At 41.7% G+C, this 17328-nt stretch overlaps 1 protein-coding gene across 1 annotated transcript in view; it reads left to right on the plus strand.

Annotated features, from left to right (window-relative positions):
* Positions 1 to 17328, plus strand: part of hdgfl3 (HDGF like 3) — a 34144-nt gene that overhangs the window by 12732 nt on the left and 4084 nt on the right. The window contains exons 4-5 of the mRNA XM_080047560.1: positions 5121 to 5261; positions 15798 to 15923. Of these exons, the coding sequence (XP_079903686.1) occupies positions 5121 to 5261; positions 15798 to 15923 (267 nt within the window). The remainder of the gene's footprint in view (positions 1 to 5120; positions 5262 to 15797; positions 15924 to 17328) is intronic.

Raw genomic sequence — 17328 nt, forward strand, 5'->3', positions numbered from 1 at the left:
TATCCTGCAAGTTTCATGATGATAGGACCTATGATCAATTAGTTATGGCCAATTTGTTATTAAGCCCTGCCACTGCATAAACGTTTTAGTCAATGGCGGCCATGTTTTCCAAGCTATCCTACTAATATTTTCCGGAGACGTGCGTCATAGTCCCCCGGGGCTTCGTGAGACATTTGGTGTTGATAAAGTAAAACTTGACAAAGTTGTGGATAAAACCCTGTTTTTCAGTTCATGCTTATTAGCGAAAATATTTCCAGGTTGACTTTAATGATCCAAGATTTTTTGTAGAGCACCCTAAAATACACCTGTGGGAGAAATTTCAAGTCAATCGGACTTACGGTGTGCGGGGCGTGGCCTCTCAAGCTTTCTTCAGTCGGGGCTTAATAACAGCATTTGTGGCGCCCCCTATGGGTTAATCTCGATAAGCTTTGAGGGACATGCTACCACATGACTTCTGCACATACCCAGCAAGTTTGATGATGATAGGACCTATGGTTAAGGAGTTTGGTAAAGGGGAGGAGCGTAATGTGGTAAAGGGGGGAGCCTAATTTGGTAAAGGGGGGGGAGCCTAATTTGGTAAAGGGGAGGAGCCTAATTTGGTAAAGGGGAGGGGCCTAATTTGGTAGAGGAGAGGAGCCTGACTTGGTAAAGGGGAGGGGCCTGATTTGGTAAAGGGGAGGGGCCTAATTTGGTAAAGGGGGGCCTAATTTGGTAAAGGGGAGGGGCCTAATCAGGTAAAGGGGAGGGGCCTAATTTGGTAAAGGGGAGGAGCTTAATGTGGTAAAGGGGAGGGGCCTAATTTGGTAAAGGGGAGGAGCTTAATGTGGTACAGGGGAGGGACCTAATGTGGTAAAGGGGAGGAGCTTAATCTGGTAAAGGGGAGGAGCCTAATTTGGTAAAGAGGAGGAGCTTAATGTGGTAAAGGGGAGGGGCCTAATGTGGTAAAGGGGAGGGGCCTAATGTGGCAAAGGGGCGGGACCTAATTTGGTAAAGGGGAGGAGCTTAATGTGGTAAAGGGGAGGAGCCACATTTGGTAAAGGGGCGGGACCTAATTTGGTAAAGGGGAGGAGCTTAATGTGGTAAAGGGGAGGAGCTTAATGTGGTAAAGGGGAGGGGCCTAATGTGGTAAAGGGGAGGAGCCTAATGTGGTAAAGGGGAGGAGCTTAATGGGGTAAAGGGGAGGGGCCTAATGTGGTAAAGGGGAGGAGCTTAATGTGGTAAAGGGGAGGAGCCTAATGTGGTAAAGGGGAGGAGCCTAATGTGGTAAAGGGGAGGAGCTTAATGTGGTAAAGGGGAGGGGCCTAATATGGTAAAGGGGAGGAGCTTAATGTGGTAAAGGGGAGGGGCCTAATGTGGTAAAGGGGAGGAGCTTGATGTGGTAAAGGGGAGGGGCCTAATGTGGTAAAGGGGAGGAGCCTAATGTGGTAAAGGGGAGGAGCTTAATGTGGTAAAGGGGAGGAGTCTAATGTGGTAAAGGGGAGGAGCTTAATGTGGTAAAGGGGAGGAGTCTAATGTGGTAAAGGGGAGGAGCTTAATGTGGTAAAGGGGAGGGACCTAATTTGGTAAAGGGGAGGAGCTTAATGTGGTAAAGGGGAGGGGCCTAATTTTGTAAAGGGGAGGAGCTTAATGTGGTAAAGGGGAGGGGCCTAATGTGGTAAAGGGGAGGAGCCTAATGTGGTAAAGGGGAGGAGCTTAATGTGGTAAAGGGGAGGAGGCTAATGTGGTAAAGGGGAGGGGCCTAATTTGGTAAAGGGGAGGAGCTTAATGTGGTAAAGGGGAGGGGCCTAATGCGGTAAAGGGGAGGAGCTTAATGTGGTAAAGGGGAGGGACCTAATTTGGTAAAGGGGAGGAGCTTAATGTGGTAAAGGGGAGGAGCCTAATTTGGTGAAGGGACATGCTACCACATGACTTCTGCACATACCCAGCAAGTTTGATGATGATAGGACCTATGGTTAAGGAGTTATGACCAATTTGTGGATAGGCCCCGCCCCTGTGGCGCCCCCTATGGGTTAATCGCGATAAGCTTCGAGTGACATGCTACCACATGACTTCTGCACATACCCAGCAAGTTTGATGATGATAGGACCTATGGTTAAGGAGTTATGGCCAATTTGTGGATAGGCCCTGCCCCTGTGGCGCCCCCTATGGGTTAATCGCGATAAACTTCGAGGGACATGCTACCACATGACTTCTGCACACACCCAGCAAGTTTGATGATGATAGGACCTATGGTTAAGGAGTTATGGCCAATTTGTGGATAGGTCCCACCCCTGTGGCGCCCCCTATGGGTTAATCGCGATAAGCTTCGAGGGACATGCTACCACATGACTTCTGCACATGCCCAGCAAGTTTGATGATGATAGGACCTATGGTTAAGGAGTTATGGCCAACGTGTTATTAAGCCCCGCCCCTGCGTAAACTATTTGGTCAATGGCGGCCATGTTTTTCAAGTTGTCCTACTAAAGGGCGTTTCAGACGGAACGCGTTTGTCGCTCCTGGCAATGCATTGTCAATGGAGAGGCGAGCGGGCAGAGAGAAGGCGCGGCGTTCTGTCAGGCGGCACGACAAGCGGGCGCACTCCCGTGGAACTGTCGCTTCCGTGCTCGTCGAACGCTTGCGCGGGCTCGTAGGAGCCGTTGGAAAAGTTGAGAACTGTTTATCTTTTTGTCGCGGCGGTTGAAGAATCACAATCGTGCTCCTCCGCCCGTCACTTCACACGGGGAGCGCAAAGTGAAGCCGCGCTACCAGGCGACAACGCGAGTGGAATGTCGCCTACCGTCTGAAACGGCCTTTATCTTTTACGGGTATGTTTATTGTAGTCCCCCGGGGCTTCACGAGAAATTTGGTGTTGATACAGTCAAATTTCAGAAAGTTGTGGATAACACGCTGTTTTTCAGTTTATGCTAATTAGCGGGAAATATTCCCAGAAGAATTTTTATGGTCCCAAAGGCTTTTTTGTAGAGCACCCTAACATACACCTGTGTGAGAAATTTCAAGTCAATTGGAGTTACGGTGTGCGGGGCGTGTAGCCTGGCGCTACCAGACCATCGTACTTCATTTCATTTGTACAGGAGGTCTGGAAGTGCTGTAATTGGCAAACGTTCACTCACTTGGAGGCGGGTGTCTGTTGAAGTTTAAAACTATTGGATCTGCGCAGTGCCACTCTGGATTATCCAACCAATCGCATAACGTTTGGTCGTGAGCCGGCTGTTGACGGTGCGTTCAGGGAACTCGGAAATTTCCGACTTCACTACATATTATAGTCTATGGATCTACCGGTACCTGGCAACGGTAACTTGCTAGAGCCTAACGTTTAGTTATTTGGATGAGAAAGGTTGTAGGCGTCCATACTTTCCCGAGCAGATGCACTGGAACACAGACAGGTCGGAACTCGGAACTAACAAGTCGGAAGTTTCCGAGTTCCGAGCGTAAGGGAACGCAGCATTCAACTGAAACTGGAGCGCGACTTCGACCCTCATCGTTCTCAGCCACTTCCTCTGTTCGCTGATTGGATACTCAGAAATCTGTTTGGAAAAATCTCACTAATACGCCCCACCACCAGACTGACTACTAGGGGTGGGAATCTCTTGGCACCTCACGATTCGATTCGATTCCGATTCAAAGATCAACGATTCGATTCAAAATCGATTTTCAATGCATCTCAATGCAAAAAAAATTTTATGTACATACCCATGTGTGAATTTCAAAAATATATTTATATGCACATCTGAGTTTGCTACTCGGAGTTTGCTAATCACTTCCTACTTTTGTGATGATCATTAAAGACAATCAACAGATGAATTGCCTTCTCTAATATTGTATTAAGAGAAAAGCTTTTCTTGTCACAAATGTGACTTTCTATGAACAGTGCAATAATCAATGCAGCTTGCATTTCAACACAATATGGAAGTATGTAAAAACTAAACCAATTCAGTTTTATTTTATTTCTAATCTCGTAAATCATGTTTCTATAGGATTTCTATTCTATTATCTATTATTTTCTATGTCATTTCAACACATTGTACAAAAAGTATGGCTTGGAATTCAGCTCTCATACAAAAACGTAAACAGAGATAAAGCCGGTGCAGGTCATGGGTTTGCTGCTCTCAGCCCTTTTGAAGCCACTTTGGAAACAACTCGCACATGTGTGGTGTTTATGCGCAATGGCGCATGAAGTATTAGTATTTACAAAAAAAAAATAAATAAAAAAAAAAATTATAAAAAAAAAAAAAAAAAAAATCGATTATTAACTTTTCTGAATCGATTCAGAATCGTCCGAGAGAGAATCGATATTAATCGGAAAATCGATTTTTTTTCCCACCCCTACTGACTACTGAAGGGAAAATGAAATTTGGGCGGAAGTAGGTAGGCGGGCGGAGCCAGGCTACGGGGCGTGGCCTCTCAAAGTTCTTTCAGTCGGGACTTCATAACAGCGCCCCCTAGCGGAAATTCAAAAAACTGTATAATAGCACACCCCGCGGGGTTGGGGCGCACGTTGTGTGAAATTTTTGCATGTCTGCGTGAAACGGTGTGGGAGGAGAAGCAGCTAGAAAATGTGAGGAAGAAGTCAGAAGAAGTAAGAATAAGTATGGTGGAGAGTAATAATTACTTAATAATTAATTAATTAAGCCTATTTGGGCTTATTTTGGGCATGTACGATTAGTGTATAGCTCATTTGCATATTAAAATAAATTTTCAAAGAAACCTGTAATACAAAAAAAGTTAATGTTCATGGATACTTTCATTGTGTAAACTTTCATTTTGATAGGAGTAAAGGAAAAAAATAGCCCCATTGGGTTGTATTGTTGTCTTGCCTTATTGGCACACATCTCATATTTCCTCAACTAGGATTTCTTAGGACTTTTAGTATGTTGTTCTGGACACCTCATAGAAATGATCTGAGCTGAATTTTTTTTTTTACAATTAATTCTATGTTTGGCCCCAAAATGCCTTACTTTTCCTAGCCTATTACTGTTGTGCTCCTATGTAAAGTGCTTTGAGTGTGAGAAAAGCGCTATATAAATTAAATGTATTATTATTATTAAGTGTCAGTTACTATGGAACCAGCCATTTTTGTTTTTTCCTTTTGTGATACCGGTGTATATGTCTTTGGTCCCCAGGCCATGCAGCCAACAGAAGAGGTGGGACACACAGTTGAAGGCAGCAGTGAGGGAGAGGAGGGAGACTGTGTGGAGGAGGAAGACGACAAGCTGAAGGAAGACAAGACCGCAGCCAAATGGAAGAAGACAGCCGCTTCTAAGGTACTTCCTCCCTACTGGTCTAGCTGGTCAACATACCAACACAGGACTGAGCACAGCTCAGTTACTAGAGGAGAACTAAAGATGATTTGACAACCATCCTGAAAATGATTCCATCAGTTTAGAGCAGCACTCATAAAATCAAAAGTCAAAGTCAAAATAATTTCTATAGCACATTTAAAAACACCATCAGTTGACCAAAGTGCTATACAAGATACAATACAAAATAATATATAAGATGCATGAAAAAACAGTTAGGAGTGTCAAAGTCTCAACTTGTGTTAAAGGCCAATGCAACAAAAGTGAGTCTTCAGCAGCGTATTAAACTGTTCAACTTTACAGGGTTCCAGGTTCTATTCATTCACACACAGTCATACTGGTGGTGGTAAACTACAGTAGTAGCCACAGCTGCCCTGGGGCAGACTGAGGCAAGGCAAGGCAAGGCAAGGCAAGTTTATTTTTAGAGCACATTTCGGACACAAGGCCATTCAAGGTGCTTTACATAAGCAATAACAAAATACATCAAGTAAGAACAAAATACATCAAGCATAGAGCACACATTCAAAAAAAAAAAAAAATTAATTCAAAATGAGAAATTAAAATTTCAGGTTAAAACGTAAACAGAACGGTCTTCAGACCTGATTTAAAAGAGCCAAGTGTTGAAGCGGACCTCAAGTCCCCTGGAAGTTTATTCCAGAGCTTGGGTGCATTAAAACTAAAGGCTGCCTCTCCCTGTCTGGTCCTTACTCTGGGGACTTTCAATAGCCCAGTCCCAGACGACCTGAGAGCTCTGACTGGTTCATAAGGGACCAGTAGGTCAGATATGTATTTTGGCCCTAAACCATTTAGGGCTTTGTAGACCAACATCAATATTTTAAAATCAATTCTTTGGTTAACAGGAAGCCAATGTAAAGACCTCAGAACTGGGGTGATGTGATCCACTTTTTTGGTCCTAGTGAGGACTCGAGCAGCAGCGTTCTGAATTAGCTGAAGCTGTCTGATTGATTTTTTAGGAAGGCCAGCAAGGACACTGTTACAGTAGTCAAGTCTACTAAAAATAAATGCATGGACAAGTTTTTCTAAGTCATGCTGAGACATTAGCCCTTTAATTCTCGATATATTTTTAAGGTGGTAGTAGGCTGACTTAGTAATTGATTTAATGTGTTTTTTGAAATTTAAGTTGGAATCTATCACTACTCCAAGATTTCTAGCTTGGTGTGTGCTTTCTAACATAACAGATTTAAGCTGTGCGCTGACTTTTGATTGTTCATCCTTGGCACCACAGACAATTACTTCAGTTTTGTCACTGTTTAATTGAAGAAAGTTTTGGCACATCCAGTCATTGATTTGTTCAATGCGTTTACTTAGTGCTTGAATCGGACTATAGTCTCCTGGTGATATGGTTATGTAAATTTGTGTGTCGTCTGCATAATTATGGTAGCATAATTTGTTTTTGTTCATAATCTGAGCTAGCGGTAGCATATATATGTTAAACAGAAGAGGCCCAAGAATGGAACCTTGGGGGACCCCGCATGTAATATTTGTTCGCTCGGATGTGAAATTGCCTATTGACACATAGTAGTCTCTTTCCTTTAAGTATGATTCAAACCAGTTTAGCACAGTTCCAGAGAGTCCAACCCAGTTTGCTAGTCGATCTAGTAATATGCTGTGGTCAACTGTGTCGAACGCAGCACTGAGATCCAATAAAACTAATACAGAGCTTTTGCCATTGTCTGTGTTTAAGTGGATGTCATTGAGGACCTTAACCAGAGCAGTCTCAGTGCTGTGGTGTTGTCGAAAACCTGACTTAAAGACATCAAAGCAGTTATTCATTGCTAAGTAGTTATTTAGCTGATGATGAACAGCTTTTTCAATGATCTTGCTTAAAAATGGTAGGTTGGATATCGGCCTATAATTGTTCATGACTGATGTATCTAGATTTTTCTTTTTCAGGAGTGGCTTGATGACAGCTGTTTTCAGGGCCTGTGGGAATACACCAGTGCGAAGGGACATATTGACAATTTCTAGGACATCTGAGGCCATACAGCTAAAAACAGTTTTAAAGAAGCCTGTGGGCAGAATGTCAAGGCAACAGGAGGAGGAGTTCAGTTGTTGTATAATGTCATCCAGGTTTTTCTTGTTTATCAGAAAAAACTCTGTCATGGCATCTGAATTTGTTTTAACACTAGAACCGCCAGCATTCTATTTATACCTAGAACCGCCAGGCGGGTCAAATTGACCCGTGCATTTCTAGTGTGAAATAAAGTCATAAATTAGTTTGTTTAATAATCATCTGTGTTTTGGACCTCTTGTTTTATAATCTAAGTATCTTTAAGAACACTAATCACGTTTCGTAGCGACTCAGTAATGAAACTGAAAGTAGATATAATATCGCAAGTAGGCTATAGTAATGAAAACAGAAGGTCAAAACAGCGTCCAAATGAGCTAAAATCCTAAATACAATAAACAGTAACATGGCAAACTTATTTTTAGGTAAGCTCTAATTGATTATTCATTAATTTTTCCCCACGTAGACGTGTTTTGAGGAGGAGGATCCCTCCGCCGCTCTCTGTCCGGCTCACAGACAGCACTCAGCTGTCTGTCAGTTGAGCTGCGAGCTGTGGTGTGTGGAAGACAGCGCTCAGTTCAGATCTCTCGCTATCAGACTGGCATCACTCATTTCACTAGTAATTCTAATGTTAGGTATTTATCTTCATCTCTAATTTATTGTAAGTGTTTATGAATGACTGCACGTACAGTTGTCAGATCGCGGACCCCAAACAATGCCGTTGCCTAGCAACCTGCTCGAAAATATTCCATTTTCCTGTGCGGGTCAAATTGACCCAGTGTGGCGGTTCTAGGTATAAATGCCTGTTTTTTTAATCCAGTTTAATTGTGACTTTATTTAACCATAGGGAGAGCATCACAACACAATTTTAGGAAAAGTCAAAGAGTTGGGGGCTTCAATATTTCGTAAAAGTATAGTTATGGGCAGTTGAAAAACCGCCATGGGTCAAATTGACCCCGTGGCGGTTCTAGTGTTAAATGGGTACAGAGATAAAACATATCTTGAACCTGGTATTGATGCAGTGACAGCTTGTCTTATTTTATGTATTTTCTCAGTAAAGAAGGAGGCAAATTCATTGCAGGCCCTCGTGGAAAGATGCTCAGACGCTACTGACACAGGAGGGTTTGTTAGCCTGTCAACAGCAGCAAACAAGGCATGTGCATTGTTGCTGTTTTTGGTGATGATGTCAGAGAAGAAAGACTGTCTTGCATTTCTTAGTTCTAGGTTAAACGTGCGTAGTTTCTCTTTGAAGATGTTATAGTGAACATTTAGATTTGTTTTTCGCCACCTGCGTTCTGCTTTACGGCACTCTCTTTTTTCAATTCTGAAGGACTGAGGGACAAGACTGAGGGAAGCGTGGCTGCCATTCAGCGCCAACGGCCCCTCTGACCACCACCTCAAACATACAGCAGTCATACAATGTCAAGTTCATGTGAGATTTGCCATTAATAGTACAGTTATCATTTGCGGCACTGGCAGACAAATATATCCTATTGTTGTTACAATTCATCCACCTGATAAGTTGAAGGCATAGTGACAGTATTTGGGGATTTGAGTGTAAGTTGCATTGAAAGATGTTGCACTAAAAGTACATTGGTGGGTCAGACCTGGCAACCCTGGCTATAGAGTAGATGTGTTTTTACCCTTACTTTAATTTCACTTATTTGAATTCTGGTGAGTTTGAACTAACAATACAGCCTTAAATCGGCTCTATCGGACGTTACTGAGCCGATGTCATCAACGGAGACTGCCGTGGAATCTCATGAGAAACGACTGGAGGAGTTGGAGAGGGGCGACACGATAGCCTAGCATCCCAATGCCTGCTACAAGAAGCCAGGCTAGACAACCTTGAGGCCCGCTCCCGGAGACAGAACATCCGCATCATCAGAATCAAGGAGAAAGCTAAAAACGGTAGGCCTGACGGAGTTGGTGGCCAAGCTTTTTACCAAAGGTTTTGGGTGAGGAGATATTTTGAGCGGCCCGTGAATGGATCGTGCACATGGAAGTTCAGCGCCTGCTAAAGATGGAGAAATGGAGTGTGATCATTGACAGGCTAACCACTTTCAGGTGAAGGAGCTGGTGCTTGGAGGCTTGCTAGGGAGAAAACACCGCTGCAGTACGACGGGCGCTCTGTTCTCATTTCCTGATCTAACATCTGCTACCATGAAGAAACGGAAGGTGTTTCAGCACGTTCAGGAGAAATGCAGAGCCAGGTGCCAGGTTTCAGGCACCCAGCAAGCTTTGTGGTCACAGTGGACAGCAATACTGACACGTTCAACACCCACGGCCCAAGCAGAAAGATTCCTGAGTGGAGAGGAACGGGACTATGTACATCCAGTTGATTGCATATTGCACATCATTTTAACTTAATACTGTTTTATATTGCACAGCAAATTCATTTGCACTACTTAGTATTTAGAATTTATCTTATGTAAATATTGTTTATGTTTATCTTGTCTATCTTACTTAACTCTATATTTTTAATTTTATCGTTCCAACTGCACTGTGGGCCAGAGATAAACGCCATTTTGATTCTGATGTATGTCTTGCATATATCAGAACTGACAATAAAAGACTTTGACTTGACTGGGACGCAGATGTCAGGTTGAGCGGGCAAGTTGACTGATTTATCCTTTGCCCTCTCTCCCCTTTTTTATTCTCAATAATCATTGAGCCGCTTGCTGCCAGTGTCAGACCAGGTCAATTAATATCCCCCGTCGAGATACATGGACAAGAGCATCATCTCCCGTTCCATGCAGAAGACATTCTTTTGTTTATATCTCTCAAACATCAATACCTGCCCTCTTGACTCTAATTAGCAGCTTCTGCAAACTTTCTGAATTCTCTGTTAACTGGGACAAAGGTGAGTTAATGCCAGTTTCTAAGGAGGTTAGTAAGACATATTTATTGTCCACTCCCTTTAAAAAAGGCTTATGAGCATTTTTCATATCTTGGTGTAATTGTTACGAAAAAATCTGAGGACTTCTTACGAAAGAAAAATTGAACAGCTTAAGCAGGGAATTCATTTCTGGAAGACTCTTCCTATTTCTCTCGTAGGGAAGAAACATTATATTAAGATGATTGTACTGCCACGGTTCCTCCATCTTTTTCAATCCATTCCTTGTTTTATTGCTCAGTCTTACTTTAAGCAACTAGATTCCATTGTTGCATCATTTATCTGGAACTACAAAGCCAAAGAGTCCCAAAGAACGATCGAATCTGGGAAACGCGGCCTTTATTATTCCCCGGAGAAGCTAAACAAATGTAACCCTAATGTCTCACCTGTCTGTAATCAATGTAAATCCATGATGATATGTAGCAAACTCCATTCATATTGGAATAGTATTTTTCAATGCTTCCCCGTGGCGTTTGGGAATAGTTTGGAACCTAACCCTCTGTGAGCTACAAGTCCCTTATCTTTTATTAAAAAATACGAGAAGAAGGCTATTCAAATTGGGATGGTGATTGCCAAGACATTGATTTTACCTGTGTGGAAGTTAGACTCTGCCTACATACGACCTGTGGTTAGGAGAAATGTCTAACACACGGCATTTGGAGCGACTGAGATACTATAACGATGATAGAGGAGCTGTGTTTGATAAGATATGGGTCCCTGTATTGAGGGTATTTAATGGGCAGGCTGCTTAATAGTGCTTTACTGTGAATATGTATATGTACAGTGCCCACCAAAATATTGAAACAGTGAGGCCAATTCCTTTATCTTTGCTGTAGACTGGAAACTTTTGGGTTTGACACCATAAGATGAATATGAGACAATAGATCAACATTTCAGCTTTCATTTCCAGGTATTAACATCTGGATCTGATACACAACTGAGAAGATAGCATTAAAATTAAAATAAAAAGTTTGGCACCAACCGCAATCCCACAATACCATTGGGTATGGAAAAATGTCTTGTCGTGCAATGCAATCACCGTCAGTGAGCCAATAGGCATGCAGCATTCATTCTGACCGTCACCTTTTTATTTTGTACTGAAAACGATGCACTGATTCATTGTATTGTTTCCATTTTGTTCCCTTTTTCCTGTATCATTTGTTGGAGCTGCATTTGTTGCCCTTTGTGCTAATCTGGAGGCAGTTAGTTCCATTTAAGCTTTTTTAAATTAAGATGTATTCATATTATGTAAAAATGCCAAGGAGCTGAAAAATAGTAGCCTACATTTTTCTAGTAATGTGTAATTTTATCTTGTTAAAACAGATTTCATAAAATCGCTATTGAAAAATGTATTGTTCAGGAACAAGTATTGAAGTCAAGATTGATAACGAAATGTTTCAATTTTTAACGATTAACCAGTCCTAGTAATGAACATATAAAGTTCATCCTGCAGCTTATATCTGATGCATGTTTCCATAAGGAACTAGCCTATAAACATTTGGGCCGTACTTCAGTGGGATGTTTATATCAGCCCAAAGTTTTATGTGTTGCATGTCATCCTTCCAAACATAGTAGATTCTTTAATAACCTCTGTTCCCAATCATCTTACTGTATTCAATACGCCATTCTCTTATGCTTGACCCTGTCTTTTTTGAAAAAGTAAAAAAGCGTTCCAGGTGTATTTGGATGGAGAGCTGCAGAGAGTACATGAGCCATTGCTGCTGTAAATGGAAGCAGGTTTAAAAAGTCACATGAATCCTGCTCCTCACTTAGCAACCACTGTTGCCTAGCAACTAAGGCTCCATTACTGCTCAGTACATGTGCATCCAAGGGAATGTGCCTCTGTTGGGGAGCGGTTTGCAATGTGTGTGTGTGTGTGTGTGTGTGTGTGTGTGTGTGTTGTGTCACGTCATAGAAAAGACTGCTTTTGTGTGTAAGTGTCCTTTCAGATCATTGAAAAACTGTATGTGTGTGTGTGTGTGTCTGTGCAACATATTCCCATCCAAACTGGAATCTCCTCAGCTGAAAGAACTTTAGATCGTTTTCCTTTTCACCCCCACACACTCAGCGGGTTGGCTCAGCAGGTCCTCATCACACATCCACATGTCCTTGGGCCAGACACTGAACCCCAGATTGCTCCTGAGTGTCAGGACTGCACGCTCATTTGCTGCCTTTGATTTGTGAGTGTGTGCATGAATGGGTGAACCTTAAGCTTTACATAACAGCTATATTCAAACGTAATCATTTATAATAATAATAATACATTTATTTGATATATCACTTTTCAATGTACTCAAAGACACTGTACAATAAAAGTATTACACAAGCAAATTAAAAACAGATGTAACAATAAAGCCAACACACAAAAGCAAAGGCTAGTATAGGCTATACAAAGCAAGTTAAAGATCTCCTATTATACTACTTTTCTGCTCTTAATGTCTCATTAATGACTCCTATAGAGCAACCTGACACCAATCACAGCACAAAAAAAACATGTAGATTTTCGGGAAGCTCTTTCTCTCATCTCAGCGATTTCAGCATTCTCTGTCCACACACTGCTTTGTGCTTCTCCGCCCCTTCGCCCCCCTCCTGCAAACCCTACTCCGTTGTGATTGGTTACCTTCCGGAACACTTTCAGCGGTGCACGGGCAGATTTGAGCAGGCAGGTGGGGGCATGGCCGGAGCGTGCCTGAGCACGATGCAGCATTACCATACATGGAAAATTCCGGATTTTCTACGTAATAAATCCTGGAAATTTGAATCGTGACCGGCTGCCCTAGTGTTTAGCGCTTTGCACAGCCACCCCAGATGGTCAGCAGGGAATACGTCTAAATGCAAGTCATTACTTGACACTTTAGTATGGTTAAACATGACTATAAATCATTATAACAACGTTTATAGGTCATACAAGTCGAAAAAGCATAATAGGGCCTCTTTAAACATTAAAATCAGCATAGGTTCATCATGTGTAATGTAAATATGTGGAATAAATATGTAATGTAAATATGTAAAAAATGAAATAGTATCATTGGCTGAAGGCTGTTCTGAAGAGGTGTGTTTTTATTAGTGGTTTGAATGTGTCCAAGTTGGTACAGTCTCAAATGTGTTTGGGTAAGGAGTTCCAGATGGTTATGCAGACATACACACACTGACCATGGGGTAAAAGGATTGAATTTTAAAAAGATTTGATATTGGTAATATCTGCTGTATTTAATGTAAGTCACTCTGTCTATTCACACAGTAAGGCATCAAGATCTTGGAGATACATGAAACAAACCCAGCAAGGGAGAGGAGCTGCCATACTAGCTAAAAATAATAAATAATTTAATAAGTAATTGAACTCAAACTTGAATTTTGAAAATTATTTATCAAAACAAATAACAATATCCGAAAAATTAAATATGTTTAAATTTAATATTGAAGTGAAAATATTTAAATAAATATTTCACTTCATGTAGGGGAGAACGGGGGAATCTGAGGCATCGGGTAATGTGAGCCACCCCCTGTATCTAGGCAACGGAAAACATTTGTGGTCATGTGAGATATATATTTTCAAGCCCCTCTCATTTCCCCATGGCCCTGAAAGAGAGGACCTCATGGTGCTGTGGTAAGCATGTGTTTTCACCAAAATAGGTATTTTGCATGTAAAAGTAAATTTTCTTGCTGTCAACTTAATCAACTGTTGTGCCAAAGCAAATGTATTCACGTAGAAAAACTTCTATCATACGTGTTGATGAACTACCAACATATAAAAACCATGTGATTATATTAGCTAAAGATTAGCCTGAAATGCTAAGAGAGGTAGTTTTTTCTCAAATTGTGGTGGGGGAAAGTGAGCCAAATGCTGTGGGGGAAAGTGAGCCACTGTCTCACTTTCCCCCACCATGAGGCACAAGTTAAGTTTAGTCTTAAACATATTTTAATGTAATATTACATAACATATGTTTTATTTTAATGTCATACACATTGTAGAAAAGCCATCATGCCAAGGAAATACACCAGGAAGACGACCTGGGGCAACCACACGGAAAGAGCACCTTCTCATCTTTCCCTGTAACCTTCAGGGCTGGAAGGTAGAGTAGGTCTAGTTGTAGAGTATGACTAGTTGTAGAGTATGACAGGCTGATGTTATAATCCAGTTGGGTCTTCTCCTGTGTTCTGAGTCCCAGGCTGTTCTCGCTGGTTTCCTATGCTTTGACCCCCAGACACAAGCTGGCTCTAAGGGTCCTGTGTTCTGACCCCCAGACTGTGTTCTAATCTAACTGGTTCTATCTTTCATTTGAATCTTATTAAAACCTTTTGAATTATAATATGTTGTATTTGATTTTGTTCAGAGTTACTTTCAAGTGTTTAGAAAATTTGCTTTGCTTAATTGACCAAACCCCATCATTCTTTTACTAGTCCGACATTAGTTCTGGAAAGTGTGGCTAGCTTTCAGGATTCTAACAATTTACAATATGTGTTGTTTTGGTAGTTTCAGAGTGGAAAAAGTAAGTGGTTCACTTTACCCCCTTGATTTTTCTGGTCTGTCTCAGTTTACCCCACAGCTGGGGTAAAGTGAGCCACATGACAACTTTTTTTAAAACAATCATATTTTCACTGCCCTTTGTCTTGAAAGAATTCTGCTAATGCCCATTTCTAGGAAACATCCTGAATTAATGGGAAATATGTAAATTTGAGTCATAAATCATTTTAGCTCGCTTAGAGGGCAGCAAATGTAAAAAGTGGCTCAGATTACCCCGTTCTCCCCTACATTCCATTCTTTATTGCAAAGGCAGCTTCTTGGTTTGTTTGTTCTCTGATGGAGTGCAGGGATCCTAAGCTGTGAGGGCTTTGGCCTTGAAAGGTGGAGTCAGTGGTCCCTCTCTGTGCTGTGTGCGCACGCTGAAATGGTGTTAATACACAGCCTAGGCTCTGTAAACTGGAATGTAAGAAAGGGGGTCGTCCATAACTACTACTTACTACTAACTTTTTTTAAAGCGCACATACACAGTACGGACAGGTAGCGGATCATGAGTAGATATTCACTGATTTTGACCAAAAAGTGATTTAGACAACAAGCGTTCTCCAGAATCACTGGCCTGTCGTGATGAATTGGCCAGTTGTGTCCTCTTTATAGAGTCCTGCTGAGCCTGTATCATGCACCAGAGGTGGAAGCAACATATAGAAATACAATGCATGATGTAGGCTACATCCACTGACATTTTATTTGTAAGTTGAAATTAAAATTGTGAGACTCAGAAAGTGGTCCAAAAGGTAGCTTCCTCCACTCCTCAGGTGTCAGTGCCCAGCCATGTCTCTTTAGTGACAGCTAGTGTATGTGTGAGTGTGAGTTTGTGTGTCTGCGTGTGTATGTGTGAGTGTGTGTATGAGTGTGTATGTATTTGTGTATGTCTCGGTGCATGTCTGTGGGAGGGTTGGGTTCTTTTCATTTTCTTCTCTTGATTTTATTTACTGTTTTCTTTTTCTCTGTTGTTGTTTTTAATCTCTGCAAGGCACTTTGAGCTACTTTTGTATGAAAAGCGCGATATAAATAGAATTTGATTGATTGATTGCTCTCTGGTCTGTGTGTCAGAAATCCTCTAAGCTTTCCAGAATCTCCTCGGCAGAGGGGAAGGATGGGAAAGATGAGGAGCAGAAGAGTGGCTCAGAGGGAGGAGACCCGGACAACGACACCATACAAAATACCACCGACAGTAAGGTGGGACTCAAACTTCTACATACATGTTTTCTACAATAATCATTCTTTAGTTCTCACTCAGGAACAGGCCACTTGTCCATTGCTTCTTATAGGTTTTAAAAAAATTCTGACCTGGAATGATTTCATATTATGTACCTTTTGTTACGAAATTCATAAAAAAAAAGTTGTTAAAGAGGACCTATTATACTACTTTTCTGGTCTTAATTTCTTGTTTTACACTGCTATAGAGCAACCTGACACGAATCACATCACAAAAAACTATGTAGATTTTCGGGAAGCTCTTTCTCTTATTTTGGCGATCCAGCACGTCCTGTCAACACTTGAGTGTGTGTGCTTCGGCAATCTCCGCTCCCTCCGCCTGTGCATCGGCCATCTCCGCTACCCTCCCCCCTCCTGCAAACCCCACTCCGTTGTGATTGGTTACCTTCCTTCCGGAACACTTTCAGTGGCGGGAAGCGCGAGCATGGACCTATAAGGGCGCGAGGCAGACGCGAACAGGGAAGTGACAGCATTACCATACATGGAAACATCCGCGTGGTAACGTCACAAATTTTTATGCGATGTCACGAATTATGAAAGGGTAGACCGCTTTGAAGACGTGACTTCTCGACTGGCTAGAATAGTGTTTAGTGCTCTGCACAGACACCCCAGACGGTCAGCAGGGAATACGTCGAAATGCATGTAAGTCATTATTTGATCATTTAGTATGGTTAAGCATGACTATGAATCATCATAACAACGTTTATAGGTCATAAAAGTCAAAAAGCATCATAGGTCCTCTTTAAGAACAATCGGTGCCTTTTTGACTATTTAGGTATATTATATATATTATGTGATTACCATAGTTTATGTATATGCTTTATTGTATCTATCGTCTAGTCTACACTTTCAATTATGAAAGGATTTGCGTTGTAGATTGAAGTTAAACCGAACCCTCCAACTGATGGCTTTACCAATAGCAATATCAGACCGTGGCCCACAGAAGAATTTCAACTGTGCCGGAATGAAGAGAGGGATGTATTCTAACATGGCTAAAGGAAAAAGAGAGTAAAGTGCTGAGTTTTGAGCAACAAAAAAGATTTTAATAATAAGGTGGAGCAAAAATGTTGTACAGGTAATGCAAAGCAAGCTCTGGCCTACTATAATAATAATAATGATGATAATAATAATAATAATAATAATGGATTGGATTTATATAGCGCTTTTCTAGGCACTCAAAGCGCTTTACAGGGTTCCAGGTTCCATTCATTCACACACAGTCATACCGGTGGCGGAAGCGTGGCTGCCTTTCAGCGCCTACGGCCCCTCGACCACCTCAATCATACGGCACAGTCATAACAACATATTTTTTTCTTAAACCTGTACATTTTTTCTTTCTGCTATTTGGTAATTCTGTGTCTCCAAA

This window comes from Ammodytes marinus, assembly GCF_949987685.1.
Source record: "Ammodytes marinus genome assembly, chromosome: 1".
Classification (NCBI taxonomy): Eukaryota; Metazoa; Chordata; class Actinopteri; order Uranoscopiformes; family Ammodytidae; genus Ammodytes; species Ammodytes marinus.